The sequence below is a fragment of the Lachancea lanzarotensis genome, scaffold LALA0S01, assembly GCF_000938715.1.
Source record: "Lachancea lanzarotensis genome assembly LALA0, scaffold LALA0S01, whole genome shotgun sequence".
In the NCBI taxonomy this organism is placed as follows: domain Eukaryota; kingdom Fungi; phylum Ascomycota; class Saccharomycetes; order Saccharomycetales; family Saccharomycetaceae; genus Lachancea; species Lachancea lanzarotensis.
The window spans coordinates 455,281-480,712 of NW_019212879.1; the positions used below are offsets into that span (position 1 = coordinate 455,281).

Consider the following 25,432-nt stretch of genomic DNA (forward strand, 5'->3'; position numbering starts at 1 on the left):
CTTCGATGCTAAGAAGGCTTGTCGCTAAACTAACAATGGCAAGGCCCAAGGTTATTGTGATTGCTGGTACTACTGGTGTGGGCAAGTCGCAGCTGTCCGTTGAAATCGCAGCTCATGTCTCTGGTGAAGTTATAAATTCAGATTCCATGCAAGTCTACAAAGATCTTCCCATCATCACCAACAAACACCCCGTGGCAGAACGCAATGGGATTCCACATCATGTCATGAATCATGTGGATTGGAGCGAGGAGTACTACCTTCATCGATTCGAACAAGAGTGCCTCGAATCCATCGACGACATACATTCCAGAGGGAAAGTGCCTATCATAGTGGGAGGGACCCACTACTATCTTCAGATTTTACTCAATAAGCGCATCGAGCAAAAACACAGGGTACCGACCAAAGAGGAGCAGCAACTTCTGGACGATGGGGAGCCAGAAAAAATCTACAATATGCTTCAGCAGCTAGATCCGGTCATTGCAAGCAAATACCATCCGAACGATTCCCGAAGGGTTCACAGAATGCTCGAAATATACTACACGACTGGCCAAAAACCCAGTGAGGCTTTTGCAGAACAGCAGAATACTCTCAAATTTGATACTCTGTTTCTCTGGATTTACAGTACACCTGAAGAACTCGATAGCAGACTCGATAAAAGAGTGGACCAGATGATGAACAACGGCGCATTGAAAGAAATTCAGCTGCTGTTCGAAAAATATCAAGCTGGCAATTTCAGTCCAGAACAATGTGAAAACGGTATCTGGCAGGTTATTGGCTTCAAGGAATTTCTTCCTTGGTTGGAAGATTCAAGCGCTGCCTCGTTCGAGTCATCAGTGGAGAGGATGAAGATCCGTACTCGCCAGTATGCCAAGAAGCAAGTCAAATGGATCAGAAAAATGTTGTTGCCTGACGTTAAAGATCATCTATATATGCTTGATGCTACTAATCTTGATCAGTGGAGGAACAATGTTCTGGAGCGGGCAGTCTCCATAACTGATAGCTTTCTAAGCTCGAGTAGTATTACAGAGGAACACGCCCCGTCGAGCCTCTTATCATTGCTCTCCAAAGACAATTTAGGCGAAAATAGTCCTAAACTCGAAAACGACTGGACTCGATATACATGCAATGCTTGTCGCGATAAGGACAATAAGCCATTGGTGGCCATTGGTTTTAAAAGCTGGGAAATTCATTTAAAGAGCAGGCGTCATCGTACGAATTTGTCGCGAGACAAAAAGATGGCAAATCATGAGGCGTGGAGGAAGGGGAGGATGGCAATCGCAGCCCAGCAGGAAGAAAAAAGTTGAAGGTCAGTCTCATAATTAAGTACTTCGCTACTTCAAAATTTCTTGTTCTGCAAGCTTTTTCTCCTCTGTACGTGAAGCTTCAAAAATCTGCACGTCATTCAACAATGAATTCACTGAGGTTACCAGGTCTTGGTAGAATTTCGAACCGCTGTTGAGGTTTTCTTTGACATCTCCAAAAAGCTTCAGAGAGTACTTGAAGTCCTGAATGTATAAATCTCTGGCATCTAGCCGTTCCATCTTCGTATTTCCTTCATCCTCAATGTTTAATCTACAGAGAAGTTCTCTGTTAGCACTTTTCTCCCTCTCGATCAACAGCAGATCATCCTGATAGATCTTCAACCCCTCGGCAAAAACATGCTCGAAATCTGTTTGACCTGTTCTCTTATACAAAGAAACAATCTTGGGTAAGAGCACGTTTCGGCCTGCTTTGATTTTAACCTGTGAGATCACATCTTCTCGACGATCGATTGCTGCCGAAAGATCTTTAACAACAGGATCGCTAGACTCAGGAAGCTTGATTGGTTTTGTAAGCAGATTTGCATCGATAGTATTGAATATCTGAATTGTTTCTTGGTCAACCGCTTTCCCCGTCTGTAAATAAGACTCTAACTTAGAGTATCTTAACCAATATCCTGCATTGACTTTGTCAGAGGGCTCAATTGTCCATCTGTCGGTGCCATACTTTGTTCTCAAAAGCTGGTCTGTTTCGTGCTCATGATTAAGTATCTTACTTATTTGTTGTAGAGCGCTGGTAACATGTTGTGCATTAGTCTCCGATTGTTCTAGCGAACTACGACAAACCTCGAACTCTTCTTCGGAGATGGGTCGAAGATCCGCAGAAAGAGCAGACGGAGGAAACCTTTGACTGATGATTTTGTTCAAAGCCTTTAGCGGGTCGATAATATGCTGCTGAATGTATTGATCCTGACGCTGATTGAAGGCACTGGAACTTTCCATGACAGATATGGGCAAAAGGTCTTTGAAGAGAATCTTGTGAGCGTCATTATCGTTCGTGCCGGACTTACCTTGCAAGCCCTCGAAATAAAGCGGACTGACCATCGGGGCTGGTTTTAGGTTCGTAATAGTCGGAGGGACGTCCTGCAGGTAAATTAAATCGTTGTCTCTCTCGGAAGCTTTCAGGGCTTCCTGGACCTTTATGGTAAGAGAACGTACTACATCATCCGAAGAACTCAAACTTTTCAGGAGGGCTATACTGTTCTTTAGTGCTCTTATTTTTTGTCCAGTAAGTGCAGTGTCACTACACCCCAGGCTGTATCGATAAAAAGCGACCGCTTGAAAGTAGATGGACTTCTCTGTGAACCTATTTTGCCAATCAGACCTTAGAAGCTGACTAGCGGCTGCATTCTTACAGCAAGAATCGTAGAACCCAGCAACCTGAAGAGCGAGCCGAGCTATCAGAGTGTGCTTCATTTCGTCCCTTACTGCCTTCAACCAAAAAGTTTCTTGAGCCTGAGCAAGCATCAAGTATTTCAGGCTAGTAATACATCTAGGTTCCATGACAGGCTCGTTCATGGATTCCAACTGCGATCCTATGTATTCAAAGCAGCCAGCGCTATGTCTGTAATAACTGCATGCTGTTTTGAGACCCTCTACAGAGCCATTGTTGGCATCGGCAGCTAGGAGAGAATACAGAGCTCCTATGTTGTAAAGAATGTTTAGCTTTTCGAAAATAAACCTCGAATCTTCTCTACCATAAGATTTGAGCCCTAGGGTCTCAAACCATTTGACATTGATTTGACCATCTGGAAACTTTCTTTCGAGCTGGTCAAATTGAAAAAAATACTCTTGTAGAGTGTGGAGTCCTGCTAGCGACACATCAGCTTCCAATGCTGAGTTTCGAAGCTTGTCGATGGACTTCAAATCAGCAGCGAACTCTGAAGCTATTTGGTAAAAAGTGCTGTCGATTACCCTCGAAAGTACATCCCCCAGATTGATGGATAGACTTCTCTTGAAAGGAATGCAGAGCAATTGTGACATTTGATAAGCTTGGTATCAACTGAAACAATGAAAGAATGGGTTTACCAAAGAAACTTTACCGATGATGTCAGTGTGAAGGCCTTTTAATTCTGTAATAATTGTATTAAAAACTGGATTTCAGTAAAAGTTAGCTCAACGGCAAGGAATACACTCGATTCAGGTTGCATTCGGTTCAGAGATTTAGTTCGGAAATTTGGTTACATTTTACACATTAAAACAGTAGTACGTTTTGGTTTTTAGGCGGCGAATAGCTTCCCTCTTGTAGATGTTATTTGGAAATCTTCGGTAGCATCTTGAAATTCGTCACTGTCCTCTTGAAGCTTGATAGGAATGCTCAAGCGTTTAGAGCCTCTGAAGGCAGTGTTGTGGAATTTGAGAGACTCTGATCTCGCAAGATCTGTTTTCTCCAAGCTCACCACCTCTTCTTCGTCAGGGTCCTGGATTTTACTTTCTTGGCAATCATCACCAAGTTCGGAGAGAAGAAAAGTTATATTTGTGATATGGGACTTCACTGACTGCGAACCGTGAGAGACCGCGTCGCGTTTTTTCCGTAGTGCTCCGTTGCTTCTTGCGGATTTCAAATCCCTGACGGTAGGCGACGAGTGTTTTAAAGACCTCAAAGATCTGGCATCGGACCCTAGCGCAGATTTCGGTGTGCTACCAAAACCTTGTGTTAAGGGTGGCGGAATGGTAACACCGTCGGGCAGTTGGCCACCATTTGCGTTGGCATCGGAGCGGATGGTGATGTTCCCGTTCGACAGCAAATCTGTAGTGGAAACGTTGATTTCTTGGGACAAAATAATCTGTCTTCCCTTGTCTGAGTACTTGTTGGATCCCATGTCTGAATAGAAGTTGAGCAAATCGTCTTGACTGAAACGTTCTTGTGATGCCTCTTTGAATTTGGCTTGGGAACGGTAGTCGCTTATGCCCAAAAATTTCGCCGCCTCCAGATGGTAGAAGAAGTAGCAGCTTTTTTCGATATCATCAGTTTCAAGGTAGTGCTTCAAGCCTGCTAAAAGTGTGATACCTTTGAACTTGTCAAAAGCTGCTGACATGAATGTTTGTTGGATTTCAGATGAGTTCAAGTTGTCCATCACACGGAAGAGCTTAGAAATAGAGAACGAACCAGCGAGCGTACTACTGACCACTTTGAACAGTGCTACTGGCTCATGAAGAAATGGAATGAGTTCCAGGTAAGTGTCCAAATTGAGGGAAGGTGTGAAAGTGGAAGTTGCCAGTTCTTGTAAGTCACGGCGTAAACTGTCAGTACGAGCCGAGTTTCTATCGTCTTTTAGTCTAATTAGTATCTCAGAAAACATATCAGAAGTCTGGTCTTTGTAATAGGTTTTGCGATTCAGATCTCCGATTGTAGTAGCACACTGGCTTGAGATCTCTTTTGAGACACCGGCTGTGATCTGCACGTCGAGCAGTTTTCTCATAATGTCAATGATGCTCAGGCCAACTATACTTACCTCGGAAACCAACAGGCTCGATATTAGCTTCAAGCTTATCAATGAGCGCTGGGTGTCCTGTCGCAATTGGCGAATGAAAATCAGCACTACGATGTATCTCAGATGAACGGGTATACCGTTACATATAAACTGCAGAAGCTTTTGATTTGGCGTTTTAACCAAAACATTGAAAAGCGCTTTAATCGAAATCGTCAGCTTGTCGGTTTCGGAAGTACTGAAGAAGGACCTGAGTGCCTGGATGGCATGGTCTTCGCTGTTTATAAGATCATCTAATCCCTCTGTGTTCGTTTGGGTCCTTGTGAGCCTTTTGGCCATCGTTAGATCGCCTGGTGCCTCGAGGCTTTGCACTCGAAATTGGGCGTTTTTCTCCTGGAAGATCGTGAGTGCCGTTTCTGCTGCTCGCGATATCAATATGCTACCTTGTGGATTCAGTGCGAGATTTTGCACGGTCGAAATGTCTGTACACCCTTTGAGCAACAAGTTATCGTCGCGTAGTCTTTCCGTAACAACTCTGAAATACAAATCCACGAAACCTTGGAAGGACTCGATGAAATCGGCATCACCGTTACACAGAGCACCGTCTAGAAAACGACAAATACTGCCAAATGTCTTTTCTGCGTTTTCAACCACGCTTGCGTCGTTGTTAACGTTGTTATTGGATAGAATCTTGACCATAATCTGTAAAAAGTCCCGGACGAAAACGTTCAGATTCTCCTTGCAATGGATCACAATCTTGTCCATAAGTTCCAGTGTCACTGAAAGGTTTCCAATGCGTCTATGGTTCAAATCAGCAGTGCTCTTACGGGCCAAAAAGCTGCTAACCTTTTCGAGCTTGGTTCTCCTGGAGTTCACATAATACAGTAAATAAGAAGTTTCTGATGACTTAGGTTTCTTGTCTGTTGTCCGCCCGCTAGGATAGCATTGATTGACCAGTTTCTGATGCTTTGGGGTAAACAAAAGTACCATGTTAGTCCTTTCTAGCTCTTTTTAAGTATAAGTTGTGTTGGGAAACTTTAGTTATGTTCTTCAAGAGGTTAAATTGAAGTAATTAACTTATTCGATATTCTTTGAAGATGAGAATCAAGAGATCTCAGAGACTTTGAATGTACATTCCAGGCAGATTCCATCTTTTTCGAAAGTAAACCCGAACCGGAAAGAGTGAAAGTACTTGACACCTTTTTTTTGGAGGTCTTACGGTGGAAAACGGATACATATTGGGGAGCTTTTAATACTTTTGGAGAAGACATTAGTGATTCGATTAAACTAGGGGCAGAGCTAAAACTGTGGGTTTAAAAACGATTCAATCTGCTTTAGGTATAGTTAGGACGGGAAACTGGATAGGCCTTTTCAATCTTTGGCCATTTACCGCCAAAAAATCTTGTTAAAATAGCGATCTTATTATGCCACCAGTACCGATTTATGTGAAAGGTGGAAGCTGGTCCAACATCGAGGACCAGATCCTGAAAGCAGCAATAGAAAAATATGGAACGCATCAGTGGAGCAAGATTGCCTCACTTTTACAAAAAAAAACTGCCCGTCAATGCGAACTGCGATGGACAGAGTATTTGAACCCAAGTCTCGATTTCACACCTTTCTCGAAGGAGGAGGACGCGAAGCTCCTCGAAAACGTCAGAAGACTCCCGAATCAATGGAGAACCATCTCAGATGCAATGGGCCGCACGCCACAAGTATGCATTGACCGTTACAACGTGCTTCTGGAAGGCACAGACTCTGAAGTCAAGCTCGGTAGCTCTTTAGACTTGGAAGCCGGTGATATCGATCTACACGCCGAAAGCAGACCGGCAAGGCCAGATCCATTGGATCTCGAGTCAATGGACAAAGAGATGCTCGCAGAAGCCCGCGCGAGACTCCTGAATACACAAGGAAAAAAAGCTACGAGGAAAATACGAGAGCGGATGCTTGAGGAGAGCAAAAGGGTAGCTCAGCTGCAAAAGAGACGTGAATTGAAGCAAGCAGGTATCGATACCAAAATTAAGGCTCCTCGAAAGAAGTTTTCAACGCAAATAGACTATAATGCGGACATCGTATATGAACGGGAACCCGAAAGCGGACCCTACGACACAACATTGGAGGATGAGCGGAGTGCAAAAGCCGTAAGAGCTTTTGAGAAATCCGTGGAACGTAAGGGTTTGCAAGAAAGTGGACGAGGGAACAAAGCGAAGAGGAAACGAACGCACGAAGAGGCAGCAACAAAGGTAAGCCAAAGTGACGTTGTTACAGACAATTTCAAGAAACCCAAGCTCACCTTACCACCGCAAGAGATAGTCCATGAAAGAGCGATCAAGCGTTCGAAACGAAGCATTTTGAAACTATTTGCTCGACTTCCGCAGCCCAAAAATGACTTTGAACTAGAATTGGATGACGACTTTGGTGACATTGACGACAAAAATAGTCTGAACGAAGATGTGCAAACTGACACTCATAGCCCAGTTGAAGGTGGCATTTTAGTCGAAGATATTGAACCGAGCCCCAAGGCCTTTTCTGATCTGCGAGCCGGTCTTCCTCTTCCTAAACCGATAGAATCTCCTTCGAATCCTGTAGAGCACGAGTATAATGAGCTTATAAGGTCCGCACTGAATCCGACCTTTGTCCACGATGAAAGTCTTTTGTTCAAATCCACCAAAGAAAAGTTGCAGCAATTTCTTCCTGACAGCACGCCTGAAAAGTCGTACATTGACCATGCTGTTCGACTGATAGAAGGTGTCAAGCATTCAGAAACACCAGATGCGCAGGAACTCCAAGAACTACAGTCACGTCTTCAAGGTCTTCAGGACGCTATCGACGAAGTAGGGTATTTCAGAGACAAGAACCAAGATACCAGTACCACAATTTTTTCGGAACTGCTGCCAAACATTGCTGAACTTCGCCACACATACTCTGTGAACTACAAAAAGTATCAGAACGAATACTATGCTTGTCAAGTCAGGCGAGACAAATTACAAAAGCATCTTATCGAAGTTGGGGTCGAGAAACAGATTTGAAAAAAGCATATAGCTCCATGCATGCAATCGTAATAAGTTTGCATAGAGCTAATGGCGACGTATACTATCTCCTTCTTCCTCGTGATGAAATAGGCGGCAACGCTGTCGTCATAGCGAACTTACTCTGAAAAGATGCCAAGAAAACGCTCCGAGTTTGTCAAAATACTCCAAAAGGACATCAAAATTACCAAACTACCAGTGAACAATCACTAAGCTTATTTCAACCCCAAACTACCAATTACACCACCGATTTTTCTTATTTACATCATTATCGGCCAAGGACGCCGTCATAATCAAGAGCCTGCTAGAAAAACATGCTAGAAAGACACTTGGAATCTCTCAGGAGACGCAAAAGTCATATCAACATTGTCAAATAAAGCTACATTAATCACAAAGCTAACTACCTCTAGAGCTTTCGATGACATCGCCTGTTGATCAATTCATTCGCAGGGTCCACAACTTTCACCTGTCATATGATATGAAAAATTTTGACCAATGTTGAAATATGGCAGTGAAAGTGGACAACCACAGTGAACACAAGTTTAAGCGTCTTTGGATCCTTACTAACGTTCGAATAAGGCTTATCACATAGTGGAAACAATGGTTAGATATACAGAAGAAGAACTCTTGCAATTGCAACCTGACGTCGAAGTTCCTGTGAACTTTGACATTGATTCTTTCAGGGCAATTATCGACAAAGTCAAGGAGATTCAAGGCTTCCAGGAGGAAGAGTACCAACATTTCCATCGCAGAAGATCATCTCATCACCATGGTAAGCCAAAGATTAAGCACTTGAAGCCTAAAATCAAAACGGACTCTGATGGTTGGTCCACATTTGACAACAACGCTAGAAGAAAGTCGAGCGTTGCAGCTGGCAGTGCTGGAGCCCTCAACAGCAGTGATGAAGAGGTCGCGGTGAAGGAACCTGCAAGTATCGCTCAGGAAACATTGAAAGTCAAGCCCAACAAAAATATCTCTTCGACAAAACCGGCAGACGCTCGTGACATCGTTACCGACAAGGCCGTTAATAACTTCAATGCGTTTGCTGCTCTCGAAAGTGATGAGGAAGATGATTGAGGTGGAGTGTTTGCTGCAGAACAGAAGTTTGTTGCATACAGGGTGTATAATCACGTACTATAAAGACAACAGCAAAGGACGTTTTGTGACCTATATTGGTTGACAAGTGGTGTGGCAGAAATGCTTTCGGGGAAATGTGGGCATGCTCAGATGAGAGTAGAGTGTGAACACGGTACTGCTGGTGTCCGTTGTATGAGTTGAGCTCTACCCGTAGGAAGTGACACTAAACTGCAATTGACAGATACCTATATGCTATTGCGTGGATGCACCATAAGACACATGTACGAGCGGTATGGGAGTTTTTGAAATTTGCAGGCCAAATAATAGCTGCAATTGATGTATTTTTTGCTTGGCAGTAGAAAGGTCGGAAAACTGGTCACGTGATCCGCTACGTTTTTAGCCAACAGGGTTTAGCTTTGAGGGTTTGGAAAGTGCCTAGTTCAGAAGTATTGAGTGATCCCGAGTCCTTGAGAGTGTGTTGTAACCATTATTCTAACGTTGACCTCAATCAAATCAAATTCATGATCGTCTCAAGGATCCCAAACGTCCGTCAAACTCAAAATGCGATTTTACTACAACATTAGTGACACTCATATCAGAAAGCGTATTTGTAACAGGAAACGTGAAAATTTACAATGATTTCGAAGTCAGAGAGCTAATCGAGGAAACGGTTCTCACCTTGTTGACTCTTAGGCCAACTGGTGAAATTGCAAATAAAGACGATATGTGGAAGTCCAGGTCCCGAAATACCATTTTTTTGGGGTAATTCAAAATTCATTCTCGCTATAGAGATTCGCACTGCTACTCATACCACTGATCTACAGCTGATGACTTCGTCCCTTTAGGTACAATGGTCAGAAGCTTCCATTCCACATATCACTTTTCACTAATGCGACACCTTGCATATCCAACCTCGAGTTGAAACTATAAATAAAAGGAGAGCCGTACTACAGCTAGTCGAAGAGGTCTTGTCAGCGTTTCAAAAGTTATCGGTTCTCTCTAATTTCACTGCAACCCACTCGAAACGATTGTATGTTCAAAAAGTCCTACCCTGCCTATTTTGGCAGTTAAACTCACGTCTATTTCAGCATAAGCAGCGACGAATCTGGGATCCCACGTCCGTAGATTCCAAGCTTTTGCAATTGGAAACAAAATGCCTTGTTGTCGAGTTTTGACTCAAGATTCAGTCACGTGATATACTGTAATAATGGAATAAAACCGGTTCATTCACACCTTAAAATCCTTAAGACCTATCATTAAGGCACCGATGAGATGTGGAAAGCTTCCCCCGATGCTCTCTTGCGCGCCGTTTCCATCTAATTCACCTCTCAACGATTATTTCGAATTTGTTCAATGCCCATTTCACGAGTACTAAAGTACTCGCTTCAAGACCTGTATTGATTACCTGGCATCTCTGCTCGACAAAGACATCTCTAATGCATCGACATATAATTCAAGTGACACTAGTTCACCATTGCTAGGCTCCAATTGCATATTGAAATCTCTGTATTATTATCCAGCCCATGCCGTTTTCCTGGTGTAGAACAATCGGGCTTTTATCGATTTTCCTACTTGCATTAGTGACGGCACAAGACTACTATGGTATACTAGGTGTTGGAAAAGATGCATCCGACAAAGATATCAAGTCTGCATACCGACAGCTGTCCAAAAAGTATCATCCAGATAAAAATCCAGGGGATGAAGACGCTCATCACAAGTTCATCGAGGTAGGAGAGGCATATGAGGTGTTGAGTGACGATCAAAAACGTGAAGTGTACGATCGGTACGGAGCCGATGCGCTAAAAAATGGGGGTGGTGGAGGACCTGGAGGACATGGGGGGCCTCATGGTGGGTTTGGTGGTGGATTTGGAGACCCTATGGATATGTTCGAACAAATGTTCGGAGGTGCACATCGTGGTGGACACAGAGGCAGACCTCGTGGCCATAATTTGGAAGCCAGAGAGGAACTGACACTCAAGGACTACTACCACGGTACTACTTTAGACTTTACGTTAAATCTGAACGATTTTTGCGGTCATTGTCACGGTTCTGGGTCTCAAGATGGCAAGACAGCTCAATGTGGACAATGTCGAGGCCAAGGTGTGGTAATCCAGGTGGTTAGAATGGGCCCCATCACACAAAAACTTCAGCAAGTTTGCGGTGCATGCCAAGGTAAAGGTAATATCATCAAAAACAAGTGTCGTCAATGTAAAGGTGCGAAAGTTGAGAGAAAGGCCAAACCTTTCCATGTTGACGTTCCTGCCGGGGCTCCTAGAGACTTTATGGATGTCAAGAACGGCGAAGCCGACAAGGGCCCTGATTTTGACGCTGGTGATGTGTTCATCAAATTCTCTGAGTCGTCCAGAAACAATATGGGCTACAGAAGACGTGGTTCGCACCTGTACAGAACTGAAGTCGTGAGCCTAGAAGAGGCACTCAAAGGCGGATGGACCAGAGATGTCGAGTTTTTTGATAAGAATAAGAAAGTCCATTTGGCTCGCAAAGCTGGCGTTCCGATCAGGCATGGAGAAGTTGAACGTATACCGCAATTTGGTATGCCAATACCCGGGAAACCTAACGCCTTTGGTGACCTTTTCGTGGATTATATAGTGGTCACGCCAAACAAAGTGGCATCCCAACTGATAAAAGACGAATTGTGACGGATTCGCCTCACGCATTTGAACAAGGGCTCTTACGTTAAGCAATTAAATATAGATTGTCCTATTCAAGATTTCATTTTACTCACAGGCAACCAGTGTAGTTGCATCAAACTTTTTTTTACCTTTCCAAGAGTTTGAAGGGAATGTCGCAAGAATCATGACCAACTATATCAGATTGTATAGCGACAGAGAGAGAAAAGTCTCTCCGTCAATTTTCAACAGCTGGAGATACATCTTAAACCATTTTTCTCCCATGCTTCGTTATTAACACCACTGAAGTATAATAGCATCAAAAATGTGACCATAGATGTCGCCACATTGACGCCAGTGGAAAGCATGGTTAAAATTTGGTCTCTTTTCAAGAGAAAATTGGTAAGAAGTGTTCGTCAAAGAAGGTGAACTAGAGGTAATCAAATTTATTCTTTATATACTAGCTGTATGTCGCTTTTCACGGGACCTTGCGTAAGTTAAGAATCCCATTGCCAAAGTCTCAAGGATTCCTAGTGAGCTGTATCAGGTTGTCAAAAGCTTTGGTATTTGATTCCTTTGGTGAATTTCTTGTCTTCATGGTTTTTCTGCCTTAAACATCCCTACAGATACATAGTAGTAGATGTCAGATGTTCGACACAATAGTTGCGGGACGTGGGAAAAACCAAGCATGAAATAACAATGTGTTTCTTTGAGCCTCACCGTTATGGAGTGATTCCTTCTTTAAAACACTTTCAGTTTTTATTAGTGCACTTAAGGCGTATGTTGTATTTCCGACGTATTACCCACAATATCTATAACGGTAGTGGCTCTCTTATTAGCTAACATACGTTTATTTAACTTTCTATCATACGCTACATGCGTGCCGCCGCTTCTAAAAGATTTGTAGTCCTGCTACCTTTCCCTTTTTGTGAAAGCTGCTGCCCTCAAAGCGACTTGGACCCTCTAGCTCTAATGAAGGTTTCGGCTTTGGTCCTTTGCAGTCTGTACCAGTAACTGAACGCGACGTCAGCAGTCACATATCCCATGGCGAGCACGGAGAGGTTTCTGGGAGTAGAAGCGAGCTTGATAGTGTTGATCATTGGAGTTATTGCTGATGATAGGTGAGTCAACGGAACTTAACTAAATCTGAAAACAAGCCTGATGGGGATAAGTCTGCTCTTTTATAATTTGAGAGGACGAAATACTGAAGCTGAATAGAGAAATCTGCTCGTAAACTTTCTAGTACACCTCACGTTGCTAAAAGAAGAGCCACCCGATTATGCAAATGCCCTCCTTTTTTCGGCTAACATATTCTGAACGAAGTCAGGCGATTTTAGAAATTTTTAACAGGCTCACGACAATCATGGCGTCAATCCTCGAGACGATGCTATGACTGGAATGTGATCTGCAACATGCATCCCTTTCCTGCCAAAGTGTTTTTTTTTTTTTAAGGCATGAAGATTGAGGGAACTTAAACGAAGGAGTGAACTAGACCAACTCGGAAAAAAAAAAGTCTAGAAGCCCAATAAATTATGACGTGAAAGTCAAAATACATCAGACTTTAACGAGCGCAGCGCGTAAGGGATAAATTCTCCCGTGTAGCCTTCTGTTGGACTCCAAAATTCTTGCAATGGCTTACAAAAAAAAAAAAAATTGGCGAAAAGCTTGTATAGCTTCAACTAGTGGCTGAAAGTGGTCTGTAAAATGTCTGTTTACATCGCGACTCGAGACTTAGTGTCTTGGGTGGCCTGCGACTTCTCGGTACCAGCCAGGGATATCCGCGCCGCTTCCGTATAGCTGTCTTTCGCTCAGTTGTACGCCTTCCAGACCTACAGTATCATTCAACCACGGATGGTTCACCATTCCACCTGCATCGGCTCGTTCGCTCGGATTTAATCGTAGCATAGGTAGCAAAAACTCCGATATAGTTTGTGCTTCTTCTTCCGGAAACTTGTACTTTTCGCGCAAGACGTCCTTCAATGGCCAAAATTTTAATTTGGAAATATTTCTCAATTGACCCCGAGAGTTGAAGAACGAACGTGCGTGACGGCCGGTCCGTAGTAATTGAGACGGTATTTCGCCGAGCAATTCTACGATCTGTGCTATGTGATCGTCATCTTTACTGTAGGAATGTCCTTCGTCAGGCTCAAAGAGAAAATCCCCTGTCAAAAGCTCGAAAATGAGACATGCAGCGGACCATATATCGGCGCTGGCCCCCCATTCGCATCCGATAATAACTTCCGGTGAGCGGTACTCGCGTGTCTGGATTGAATTTGTATAGTGCTCGTCGAACCAACAAGCATTACCAAGATCCGCTATCTTGACTTGAATGACATCGGAATCTGTGCGCAATTCTTCTTCCGTTCTATCATCACCAGTGGTATTCGAGATTTCCATTGACGAAAGTGAATTTGTAGCCTGCTCTTCCTCACCAGCGGATACATTGGTTTTTGGAGTAGTAGGCATCGGCCTAGGTAGCGATTGGCCCATCATCTGAGCCTTTATTTCAAAAAAATTTGTCGAGCTTAAGGGAGAGGGAAGAGGCTGAGATCCGGTTATCAATGTGTGTCTTCTCAATCTACGACCACTCACCCTTTCCCGCGACCCCGATGTGCTGCTTCTGGATGAAACTGCTGTGGCAGTTGGCGTTTCAATAGATGTTCTAGTAGCACGCCTATGAACTTTTCTTTGATCTCTCTTCTGTTTATCTAGAAGCTCGACCATCTTAACTATCGCTTCAACGTCTCCCACTTCCATGAGTACATTTTCTGGTTTGATATCGGTGTGAATAACGCCGCATTTTCTATGCATGTAGTCGAGACCAAGTAGCAGTTGTTTTGCTATCTGTTTTACGTACATCGTGGGAATACCGCGATGTTCGTACTTTTTTATCAACGCCAACAAGTTCTCTCCCAAAACTTCAAACACCATCACTACGTGCTTACCATTAGGTCCAGTGTGGGTGAAGTTGTCTAAAAGACTGAGAATATGTTTTGAAGCCTCGCAGAAACCTTCAAGAAATCCATCACTGCTGCTCACACGTTTCAAAAGCTTGATTTCGTCTAAGGCAGCTTCTGTATAAACTTTGTCGCTACGCACCACTTTCATGGCTACGTGTGCGTTGCTGACAGTGTCTTTGGCAAGCCAAACGGTAGAAAAGTGGCCCCATCCGAGCTTACGGACCAAAATATACCGACCATTGTTGTACAATTCTCCTCGAGAGGCCGGGTGGTATCCACCCGGCTTATAGTCTATTAGACTTTCTTCATTTTTCTCGTCGCACGACGAGTAGTCTGATTCAGAATCTGGGGCCTCCTCACCTTCCTTGTGAACAGAAAGCTCTGGACCTTCCTCGTCATCGTCTTTCTGGATTTGCAAAGCCAGCGAAAGCTTCGACTTTGCGGCCGTTTGCTTGGATTTAAGGTTTTCTCTAAGGAAAACAGGTTTGGGCACAACTGTCTGTTTGGGTTCGCTCACAAACCCTGGGTAATTGATAGATGATCCCATATGCATATAATTCAAAGTTTGAATATCACTAAACCAGTCTCAACACGCCTCAGGTTTGATGTTTGACCTCTTTTCTCCAGGTTTCCCGACAAATCAACAACGGTTTTGACTTGATAGTTCGTAGAACAACACAAAATCCACTTTTCGAGCTCAAACTTTAAGCCAAATACACCGGCGTAGACTGCGAATGTGTAGAGAGCGGTCAGAGCCTGGAAAACGCTGTCTTTATAGGCTTTTGTCCCTTTCAAATTGCACGTTGGTTTGGGTTGAGTAAGATTTTAGGCATTAATTGCTGTATTTTCCTATACATATTTGACAAATATGCCATGGTACGAGACGGTAAAGTTTCGAAGGAATGGATCCAGGTGGCTAACCCATGAGCACTACATATCAAAGCAGTATATTTAACAATTATTTGTAATGGTCTTCACTTCTGGTTTTTGAGAATTGTCTGTAAACAACTTGTCCTTTTTTTTGGTCTGGTTTGTCTTTAAAAAAGACGCTCTAGGCTTGACCTCGAATTGAACAGACAGACAAAACGATTGCAGGATCATTTTCGGTAGTATGTATGTGGTGTGGGCATTGTTTTCCACAGTTTGATGTTCTAATTGTACCTTAAGCTGCGTGGACTGTAATACTTCGAAAAATACAATTTTTTTGGAGGGAGGCTGTTAGTTCTTGATGGTGTCATTTGTGGGTGCTTGGTCCGACACAGAGTTTGAATTCTCGGTGATTTCAGTTGCTGGTGTTTGGTGCAACAAAGGTTTTGAATTTTCGGTGGAGTCGTTTGCTGGTGTTTCGCCAGAACCACTGGAAGTCGCTTCCTGATTTGCGCTAGATGCTGTAGAGCCCATAGCGGTTTCTGCAACAGAATCTTGTGGCTTGGGCAAGTCTGTTGGCGCCGGAGGGGGTGGTAAGCCTGTTGAATTCTCGCTAGCCGGTGCCTCCGCTTTTTGGGCATTTTCCGAGTGTGATTTTTCATCTCCATACATGTCAACGTCAAGATTGGAACGGCTTTGTTCTTGCACCGTCCGCTTCTCAGAAGCACCCTCGTACCTAGGTTTTTTCAAGGCCGCTGCATTATTGTGCAAAACGTCTTGGTATGGAGCAGGTCCATCAGCTGCACGTACTCTTGCAGGCGACAGCTCGCGTTTGAGCATAGCGTATTCTGGCCTTTGATAGCTGCTTCTCGGTCCACGATGGCCGCCGCCGCCGCCGTAGCTGCCATAGGAGCCTCTGGTATTACCGTAGTGCATTTCATCCGCACCAGGTCTTCGACGACGAAAATCGTCGCGCGATGGTCGTTCTCTGTAATTTTCTTCAGGCTCATACTGATCATCTCTTTCTTCGTCCTGTCCGAAACTTTTGGGTCCTCTTGGATACTCGTTCGGCAGACGACGAGACTCTCCCCTGAAGGACTCCCCATATCTGTTTTCACGATCTGATGTCCTTGAAAACCGTGACGGACGAGCCTCTGAGCGAGCTACTTGAACTGTAATTATAGCTTGTGGGTCAAACGACAATGGCCTTTGGTTTAACTGATGAATTGCATCCTGCGCTTCTTCTGGGGTTTCGTATTCCACGAAAGCGTATGGTCTGCCAAATTCTGATCTTGCCGGAGGCATTTCTATTCTTACAACCCTGCCAACGCTTTTGAATTGGGGCATTTCGAGTCAGTTTCTTGATTTCTTGGTACATACATGGGAACATTGTATAACGGTTATGAGACATACCTTTCGAAGTCTGGAGCAAGATCTCTGGTTCTCACTCCTCGTGGAAAGCCACTAACATGTAGTGTGGATCCAATTGCCATCTTGTGAGTGCGTTTGTTGCAAAACTTAACTTCGAGAAGTCTATCTTGAAGGTGGTGATCTCCAGTAAGTGAGACTGGTAATGTATATCCTTATACACTATAGTGCATCTTTTATTTATTTAGTGACGCTGTCGTAAGAAATTTTGAAAGACATCACTACTGCACTTTTCCGATGGTCGAGCGCAACTGATGAGGTAGTGTATTGTGTGCGACTAGAACAAATGAATTGAATTGTGAATTTTCGTTAATGCAGGGCTATGTGCTGCTGCTGCTGTTTTGGGCTTACACAGCGCTGGCAGATTGGAGCCCCAAGGTTAAAAAGTTTGAAAATCCATTTCCTAGTGAATTGAAGTCTTTTGACGACTCTCCGGTGTTATTGACCATCGAACATAGCACTGTGAAGATTTCCAAAGACATTGGAGAGCACTGGAACGCAGTCAAATTGGTTGGGGACAATATCGACTTCATTATTATTGATCAGAATTACAAGAAAGACCGTGCGTTTGTTACTGGCGCCAACAATGAAGGAAGGCTCTTCATGACAAGTGACCAGGGAGAAACGTGGTCACAACTTGATGTGCCCTTCTCGTCGGTAAAAAACAACGGATTCTTTACAATAGATGTGCAATCCAACGCTTTTGCAGAAAACGACCTTCTGGTCACCACAGTGAACTGTCAGGATGGACCGTGCAAATCTCATGTATTTGTAACAAGCGATTTGAAAAACTTTGAAAAGATTCAGTTGCCTCGTAACGATTATCGCAGTTTACATTGCCGTTATTCCGGGCTCGCGGGCAATGAAGACTCCACTCACGATATTCTCTGTGATGCATCCTACAAATACAAGGAAGCCACTCTTGTTAAACTGTTTGTTTCCAGGGATGGCGGTGTGAAATTTGAGTATCTCGAGCCATTCAAAGAAAGCGATGTCCGCAGGGTAAGTGTCATGTCTGGTTACGTCATTGTCTCGACATTGGAAGACCGATACAATCGTGATTCGCCTCAAGACCTATGGATATCGCGAGATGGTCAAAATTTCAAAAGGGCTTCAATCCCAACCAGTGTGAGGGGTTCTCTTTTTTTGTCGCAAATTTCTGAGTACTCTAACCGGTTGATGCTCTTGTCTGACTTCGAGAATTCCGCAAGGCGAGGGGGTGGTCTCTTTCTATCGGACTGTGAGGGCCTCAAGTTCTCTCCAGTGTTCGTTTCTCCTCCATACCAAAGACGATTTCACACGATATCCGATGTCAGTGGTCTAGAAGGTGTTCTCGTGGATTCTTTCATCGACTTTCCCGGTTATCGGGGAAAGTCGACTTCTGTTATAACTAAGATTACTTTTGACGGTGGATGGTCATGGTCTGACTTACTAGTGGACAATATAGATAACGAGTTTGACTGCGAAGCGGGTGATTCCCGCAAATGCCCTCTCACAGTTCCTGAGATGAGCTCCTTCTTGTTTAGAAACAATCCGCATGCTACGTTACCTGGACTGCACTATTTTGTTGGATATGTGAAAGAAAAAGAGGTTAATAAAGAGAAGGGTCCAACAATGCGAACTTTCATGACCAGCGATGGAGGCCAGACGTGGAAAAAGGCTTTTGACTTTCCCGTGGTAATTCAATATGGTGATTTCGGTAACATCATGGTTGCCTTTCCGTTCGCACCTGATTCTTATGAAAGAGATCCGGCCGCCGAATTCTATTACTCGGTGAGCCGCGGTGAGATTTGGATCAAGTATCAATTGAAAAAGTCTGTGTACATTTTTGACTTTTTCACTACCGCGCTTGATGGGTCAGGATCAAGTTTTATCGTGCATTGCAGAGACTCAAGAACTCGTGAAACCTGGATTTACACCATTGACTTCTCCGATCTCTTCGACGGAAAAAAATGTGGAGAGGACGACATGGAGGGCTGGTTTTCGAACGGTGGTGAGTGCATTGGCGGGACGAGACGTAAATACACAAGGAGAAAGAATGACGCAGAATGCCTCATCAGAGAAACCTACAAGGATCTCGAGTTTGAAGAAGAAGTATGCCAATGTAGCGATGCTGATTATGAATGCTCTCCCGAATTTTATCTCGCACCTAGCGGTAACTGTGAATTAGACTTCAACTTTCTTGAGCAATCACAAAGTTGCAGCACAGTGAAGCAAGGTGAAAAGATAAAACTACGCCCAAAGAAGCTTCAAAGAGGAAACAAATGTAATGGCCCGTTGACCATAGATCCAAAAGAAGTTGATTGCGGCGGGCTTACCGATGGAGATCGAAGAGCGCCTATTGTTGTCTTTGAGAACTCGCTTCAGTCCGAGCTCAAATCATACCAATACTTCAACACCATAGCCGATGAGACTGTCCTGCTAAGAGATAGTAAGAATGAGGTTTACGTTTCATACGATAGTGGTAGAATCTTGCAAAGGCTCACGAATAACGTCACTGAAGTCGTTTTCAATCCTTACTTCAATACGAGTGCTTACATTTTTGATGATGACGACCAATTGCACATTACTAATGATCGGGCGAGGACTTTCGAAACGTTCAAGTTACCTGAGTCGAAGCAGCTAGGGTTTCCGTTGTCATTCCACGCGAAGGACCGAAATACTTTCATTTACTACGGAGGCAAAGGTTGTGAAAGCATATTTGACCTGCATTGCCATTTCGTCGCTTACATCACACAAGATGGCGGAAATAGTTTTACTGAGCTAAAAAGTGGAGCAAACAACTGCGATTTTGTCGGTTCCTTGTACGAAGATCCGTCGCACCGAGATATGCTACTGTGCGCGATTGGCGAGCCCGGATCTAGAGGAAATGAAATAGTCACTAGCATTGACTTTTTTCAAAGTGAGCCCAGAACTGTTTTTGAAAATGCTCTTGGGTTCGTATCCGTTGGAGAATACACCGTCATTGCGGTTCCTCATGAAGACCAAGAATTAAGAGCATTCGTTACAATAGATGGCAAGAACTTTGCCGAGGCCAAACTGCCTGCTGGCTTGGGAACAGATAAGCAGCAGGATTACACTGTGCTGGGATCTCAGAAAGGTGCCATTTTTTTTCACCTAACCACGCATATGAACGACAATCAAGAGTTTGGAGCTCTAATGAAATCCAATTCTAATGGAACATCCTTTGTAACTCTAGAACAAGCGGTGAATCGAGGTCCTCGAGGCTTCGTTGATTTTGAAAAGCTGGAGGGTCTTGAGGGTATCATACTCATAAACTCGGTAGCTAACGTTGACGAATTGAAATCGGACACAAAAGCTCAAAAACTTCTGAAGTCAAAGATATCGTTCAATGACGGCGCCGATTGGACTTACCTTGAACCACCGAGAAAGGACTCAGAAGGTGAATACTTTAAGTGCAACCCAAAAAATAAAGAATCCTGCTCTCTGAACCTTCATGGATATACTGAGAGAACTGACCAAAGAGACACTTACTCCTCAGGTTCGGCTTTAGGCTTTGTGATTGGTGTTGGAAATGTTGGAGAGTATTTATTACCGCTTGAACAATGTTCAACGTTTATGAGTGTCGATGGAGGGTTCACATGGAAGGAGATAAGAAAGGGTGTATATCAATGGGAATATGGTGATCGAGGAAGTGTAGTGGTTCTTGTTAAAGATGGTGGGAAAACAGACTCACTCACTTATTCTGTTGACTCTGGAAAAACCTGGCAAGACTACAAGTTTTCGAACGAAGAAGTATATGTGGAAGACTTGGTGACTACACCTCAGGACTCATCCATGCGTTTTCTCATCATTGCCAAATCATCTAAGGTGACGGGCAAAGAGACACGTACGTTTACGGTGGACTTTACCCATTCATTCGAGCGTCAATGTCGTTTGCGGGAAGGAGATTACGTTTACCGCAGTTTTGGTAAGTGCCTCTTTGGTCATCAAGAAGAATACCTTCAAAAAGTTAATGATGATTGTTACAATGGCGCAGCGCCCATCAAAGACATGGCGAGGGTGGCTAAAACATGTGCTTGCACCAGAATGGATTTTGAGTGTGACTACAACTACTATAAAGCGAGCGACGGCACATGTAAGCTTGTCGAGGGAACAGGCCCTCCAGACGGTAGTGAAATATGTCGAAAGCATGGCTTTCCTGTAGAGTACCTTGAAACCACAGGTTACAGGAAGATACCACTGTCAACCTGCGAAGGAGGCCTGGAGCTAGATTGGTCCTCCCGTCGTCATGCATGCCCCGGTTTCGAAGAAGAATTCAAGAGACTTCACCGGGCTACTGGTGGTCATATATTCGCAATTGTTGTTCTTCCACTCGTCGTGTGCATTGCTGCTACCTGGTTTGTGTACGTCCGTGGTGTCAATCGTAATGGCGGATTCTCCCGTTTTGGAGAAACCAGATTAGGAGACGAGGAACTAATTGAACGAAATGGACTAGACAAGGTTGTAAACTTGACCGTCAAGATAGGTGTTCTAGGGTTTTCAGGGCTTCTAACTGCCAAGCAATTGACCACTCGAGCGGTTCATAATGCGTGGCAGCGTTTACGTTCAAGATTATCGGGTAGCACAAACGGCCCAACATACTATTCGCTGAATCGCGGCCAATTTCTGGATGAGGCTGACGAGTTGTGTGCCGGCCGTGACGACGATGCAAACGACCTAACGAGTTTCCGCCACGATGATGAAATCCAGAGTAACGAAACGGCGAGACCATACAGACATGAACTCAATGAATCCGAAGGTCACGTGAATGCCGATAATGTTAACGATGCTTGAAAAATCCAGAACAAGGCTTGAAAAGTATTCAGAATTGAAGACAAATGATCGCTACAAGGTCCTCAAATTCTCTGATAAACTCTTTGATAAATTATTTGATAGATTCTTTGGTAAAAACTAAAACTCATTACTGTTGTATTTGTGCTTCTGGAGTAGTCTTGGGACTCTTTTAAAATTCTGCTTGTTGTTTGGCCAGCTCAATCTCTCTCTACCTTGCAACTACGTGAAACTATTCTGAAAAGGCTTGTACATTGAAGGAAACGATTTTCGATCGGAATATCCGGTCGCTGTGCGCTTATTGAAGATCCACAAGTTCGGGACCGGCCGGTTTCTCCGTTATCGAGAACCTTTTGATGTCTCGCTTGATACGCTCGGGCCTGTGTAATGATATCCTGACGTTCTAATTCTCTAGGTACAGGTAGCGAAGGGACCCAAACAGAAAGGCGAAATAAGGAAAGCGAAGCAAGAAGATAAACCCACCATGGCTCTAATTGAGTAGCTCATGAGGAATTGAGCTTCAGAATAACTGTTTTTCAAAAGACTGGCTGGTCCCTCATGCGGAGATTAGCGAGCGTGTGACACTTCTTAGCCGAATATGGCGAACAACACTCCATGGGAAATGAATAGATACCACTCCGCACTGATACTACGGGTGTTTGCCCTTTCTGGTTTATCGCACTTTTGGCCCGTAGGTTTCCAGTGGTATAGGCCATTAGCTTTATTTTTCGCGAAATCACTATTCTGCTACACTGTCGCTGTCATTTTGGCGGTCATGTGATGTTCTGATTTTTTTACCCAAAAGACCTAGTTTCTCGAGCGAGTCTCCCGCAACAATCTTTTACAATACCTGTCTTGAACATACGCTTTCCCAATACCTACCGTCTAGGCGTAACACTGTTGTCAAAACTACTTCGTTCTTGAATATATGGTGATCATGTTATACGGGTGTGTCGCGGGCGCAGCACGCATGCTCAAAAGTTCTATATTTAAATCAATCACATAATGAACCCGAGGTACATCAACCAAAACACTCACCCTCTCCAGGACACTCTTATCCGTTACGTTCCACAACTTCTCCTATGACTCTTTAATCTAATCTCATCTGGTCACATCGCACGAGCGCTTTAGACCGGCCTTGCTCAGCACTATACACGGCTCATCGAAAATTTTCATATTGGGCAAATGAATCATACCTTGGATAAGAAACCATATAACATGCATGGAAAATTGATCAACTCGAGCTAGTCTTTCATCTTCCGCTTTTCTCCTTCTTCCTCATCTTTTGGATTAGTCCCTAAAATCAAAGCACACTTCGTGGGTTGATTGAGCCGCCGTCGTCTTTCTTTCTGTTTCCACCGTTTTTTTTCCAGGCCAAAAACACTTCATATTCTTTGCCCGATGAGCTCCACAGTTGAACAGGTTTCTAGCGTATTTGACACCATTTTGGTGTTGGATTTCGGCTCCCAATACTCCCATTTGATCACCAGAAGACTCAGAGAGTTCAATGTGTACGCAGAAATGCTGCCATGCACTCAGAAGATCGCAGAACTTGGCTGGAAGCCAGCTGGTGTGATTTTGTCCGGTGGTCCATACTCGGTTTACGCCGAAGATGCCCCACACGTCGATCTAGATGTGTTCGAATTGGATGTCCCCATCCTCGGTATCTGCTACGGTATGCAGGAATTGGCGTGGCTCAACGGTAAGCAAGTGGCCCGTGGTGAAAAACGTGAATACGGTCCAGCCACTTTGAACGTCGAAGTTGCATCCAGCCCTCTGTTCAAAGGTATGGACCATTCTCGTGTGTGGATGTCCCACGGTGACAAGCTACACGGCTTGCCCACTGGCTTTGAAGTAATTGCTACTTCTGACAACTCCCCATACTGTGGTGTGGCCCACAAGGAAAAGCCAATCTATGGTATCCAGTTCCACCCGGAGGTAACCCACTCCACTCAGGGTAAGACTCTACTCAAAAACTTTGCCGTTGATATTTGCAAAGCCAACCAGAACTGGACCATGGAGAATTTCATCGACACCGAAATCAAGAGAATCAGAGATCTCGTGGGACCTACCGCTGAGGTCATTGGTGCCGTTTCCGGTGGTGTTGACTCCACTGTTGCCGCTAAGCTCATGACTGAAGCTATCGGCGAACGTTTCCACGCCATTTTGGTTGACAACGGTGTTTTGAGACTCAACGAGGCCGCCAACGTTAAGAAGACTTTGGGTGAAGGTTTGGGTATCAACCTTACCGTTATCGATGCTGCCGACGAGTTCTTGGACAAATTGAAGGGCGTGACTGATCCTGAAAAGAAGCGTAAAATCATCGGTAACACTTTTATTCACGTCTTTGAAAGAGAAGCTGCTAGAATTCAGCCAAAGGGCGGTGACGAAATTGAGTTCTTGTTGCAAGGAACTCTTTACCCAGATGTGATTGAGTCTATCTCTTTCAAAGGTCCATCTCAGACCATCAAAACCCATCACAATGTTGGTGGTCTTTTGGAGGACATGAAATTGAAGTTGATTGAGCCTTTGAGAGAATTGTTCAAAGATGAGGTCAGACATTTGGGTGAGCTTCTCGGAATTTCTCATGAGTTAGTTTGGAGACACCCATTCCCTGGCCCAGGTATTGCCATTCGTGTCTTAGGAGAAGTGACCAGAGAACAAGTCGCTATTGCAAGAAAGGCTGACCACATCTACATTGAAGAGATCAGAAAAGCTGGTCTTTACAACAAAATTTCTCAGGCCTTTGCCTGTCTGTTGCCTGTCAAGTCTGTCGGTGTGATGGGTGACCAGAGAACCTACGAACAGGTCATTGCCTTGAGAGCTATCGAAACCACTGATTTCATGACAGCCGACTGGTTTCCCTTCGAGCACGAGTTTTTGAAGAAAGTGGCCTCTAGAATTGTCAACGAAGTTGACGGTGTTGCTAGAGTAACATACGATATTACTTCAAAGCCACCAGCTACTGTGGAATGGGAGTAAGTAGTCTTGTATCATACATAATTCATAGAAATTCTCACCCGGTTAGGATTAACCAAATAAAAGAAGAAACTTTATAGATATTATTAGTTCATCCATTACCGCTAGTGTTTGACCAACGTCAAGTTGATGATGGGGATTTCGAGGGTTGTTCTCCTCAAGAACAAAACAACTCCAATTGATCCTTACGAAGCGGACTTCAAACAAGAAGATTTCGATCCAGTGTTTGTCCCATTAATTCAACATCAACATTTGCCTGCTGAATGTCTAAGTCTTCTGCGAGATGAAAAGTACCTGTCACAACTTCAAATCATTGTCATAAGCTCCCAACGTACCGTGGAATGCCTGAATGAGTCTATAATCCCAAGACTAACTGATAAGGAAAGAAACGAGTTGCTACGCAAGGTTGTCTACACAGTTGGTCCTGCTACCGCTAACTTTTTAAAACGCTGCGGATTTCAAAACATAAAAGGTGGCAAAGATGCTGGTAATGGTAGTGTTTTGGCTGACTTGATCATTTCTGATTTGCGCACCCAGTTCATCGAATTGAGCCAAGTTTCAAAACCGTTACTACTCGTTGGCGAAACTAGAAGAGATATTGTTCCCAAAAAACTAGCTTCAGTTGGAATAGATTCACAAGAGGTCGTCACATATATTACTAAGGAAAACAATGATAATTTGGTGCGATTCCAGTCAGTATTTATTCCACGAAGCTGGGTTGTATTCTTCAGTCCGCAAGGAACAGAAGAAATCATCGAATTTTTAAAGCAAGAAAAAGTTAACATTGCGAGCATTGGCCCCACCACTAACGAGTTTCTGAAATCTCACAACATTCGTTCGCAAGTTGTGAGCAGCAAACCTGAGCCTAAAGCTTTGATTAAGGCACTAAAACTTTTCGAAGAAACATCACAAGCATAAAAG

General features: G+C 44.0%; 11 protein-coding genes across 11 annotated transcripts; 7 read left to right on the forward strand and 4 right to left on the reverse strand.

Annotated features, from left to right (window-relative positions):
• Positions 1-5: 5 nt before the first annotated feature.
• Positions 6-1,304, forward strand: MOD5 (LALA0S01e04918g1_1; the record flags this gene model as incomplete). The annotated part of the gene is made up of 1 exon (XM_022774320.1): positions 6-1,304. The coding sequence occupies one exon, from the start codon at positions 6-8 to the stop codon at positions 1,302-1,304; it is 1,299 nt and encodes a 432-aa protein (XP_022626429.1).
• Positions 1,305-1,331: 27 nt separating this feature from the next.
• Positions 1,332-3,302, reverse strand: RIM20 (LALA0S01e04940g1_1; the record flags this gene model as incomplete). Its single annotated transcript, XM_022774322.1, has 1 exon — positions 1,332-3,302. The coding sequence occupies one exon, from the start codon at positions 3,300-3,302 to the stop codon at positions 1,332-1,334; it is 1,971 nt and encodes a 656-aa protein (XP_022626430.1).
• Positions 3,303-3,538: 236 nt separating this feature from the next.
• On the reverse strand, positions 3,539-5,740 carry EFR3 (LALA0S01e04962g1_1; the record flags this gene model as incomplete). Its single annotated transcript, XM_022774323.1, has 1 exon — positions 3,539-5,740. One exon carries the CDS (start codon positions 5,738-5,740, stop codon positions 3,539-3,541), a length of 2,202 nt encoding a protein of 733 aa, XP_022626431.1.
• A 434-nt stretch (positions 5,741-6,174) lies between these two features.
• Positions 6,175-7,776, forward strand: CEF1 (LALA0S01e04984g1_1; the record flags this gene model as incomplete). Its single annotated transcript, XM_022774324.1, has 1 exon — positions 6,175-7,776. One exon carries the CDS (start codon positions 6,175-6,177, stop codon positions 7,774-7,776), a length of 1,602 nt encoding a protein of 533 aa, XP_022626432.1.
• A 600-nt stretch (positions 7,777-8,376) lies between these two features.
• Positions 8,377-8,853, forward strand: CAF20 (LALA0S01e05006g1_1; the record flags this gene model as incomplete). The annotated part of the gene is made up of 1 exon (XM_022774325.1): positions 8,377-8,853. One exon carries the CDS (start codon positions 8,377-8,379, stop codon positions 8,851-8,853), a length of 477 nt encoding a protein of 158 aa, XP_022626433.1.
• Positions 8,854-10,376: 1,523 nt separating this feature from the next.
• On the forward strand, positions 10,377-11,513 carry SCJ1 (LALA0S01e05028g1_1; the record flags this gene model as incomplete). Its single annotated transcript, XM_022774326.1, has 1 exon — positions 10,377-11,513. One exon carries the CDS (start codon positions 10,377-10,379, stop codon positions 11,511-11,513), a length of 1,137 nt encoding a protein of 378 aa, XP_022626434.1.
• Positions 11,514-13,214: 1,701 nt separating this feature from the next.
• Positions 13,215-14,990, reverse strand: SKY1 (LALA0S01e05050g1_1; the record flags this gene model as incomplete). Its single annotated transcript, XM_022774327.1, has 1 exon — positions 13,215-14,990. One exon carries the CDS (start codon positions 14,988-14,990, stop codon positions 13,215-13,217), a length of 1,776 nt encoding a protein of 591 aa, XP_022626435.1.
• Positions 14,991-15,661: 671 nt separating this feature from the next.
• Positions 15,662-16,803, reverse strand: LALA0_S01e05072g (LALA0S01e05072g1_1; the record flags this gene model as incomplete). Its single annotated transcript, XM_022774328.1, has 2 exons — positions 15,662-16,640; positions 16,724-16,803. The coding sequence occupies 2 exons, from the start codon at positions 16,801-16,803 to the stop codon at positions 15,662-15,664; spliced, it is 1,059 nt and encodes a 352-aa protein (XP_022626436.1).
• A 247-nt stretch (positions 16,804-17,050) lies between these two features.
• LALA0_S01e05094g (LALA0S01e05094g1_1) lies at positions 17,051-21,535 on the forward strand (the record flags this gene model as incomplete). The annotated part of the gene is made up of 1 exon (XM_022774329.1): positions 17,051-21,535. One exon carries the CDS (start codon positions 17,051-17,053, stop codon positions 21,533-21,535), a length of 4,485 nt encoding a protein of 1,494 aa, XP_022626437.1.
• Positions 21,536-22,933: 1,398 nt separating this feature from the next.
• On the forward strand, positions 22,934-24,514 carry GUA1 (LALA0S01e05116g1_1; the record flags this gene model as incomplete). Its single annotated transcript, XM_022774330.1, has 1 exon — positions 22,934-24,514. The coding sequence occupies one exon, from the start codon at positions 22,934-22,936 to the stop codon at positions 24,512-24,514; it is 1,581 nt and encodes a 526-aa protein (XP_022626438.1).
• Positions 24,515-24,643: 129 nt separating this feature from the next.
• HEM4 (LALA0S01e05138g1_1) lies at positions 24,644-25,429 on the forward strand (the record flags this gene model as incomplete). The annotated part of the gene is made up of 1 exon (XM_022774331.1): positions 24,644-25,429. The coding sequence occupies one exon, from the start codon at positions 24,644-24,646 to the stop codon at positions 25,427-25,429; it is 786 nt and encodes a 261-aa protein (XP_022626439.1).
• Positions 25,430-25,432: the final 3 nt, after the last annotated feature.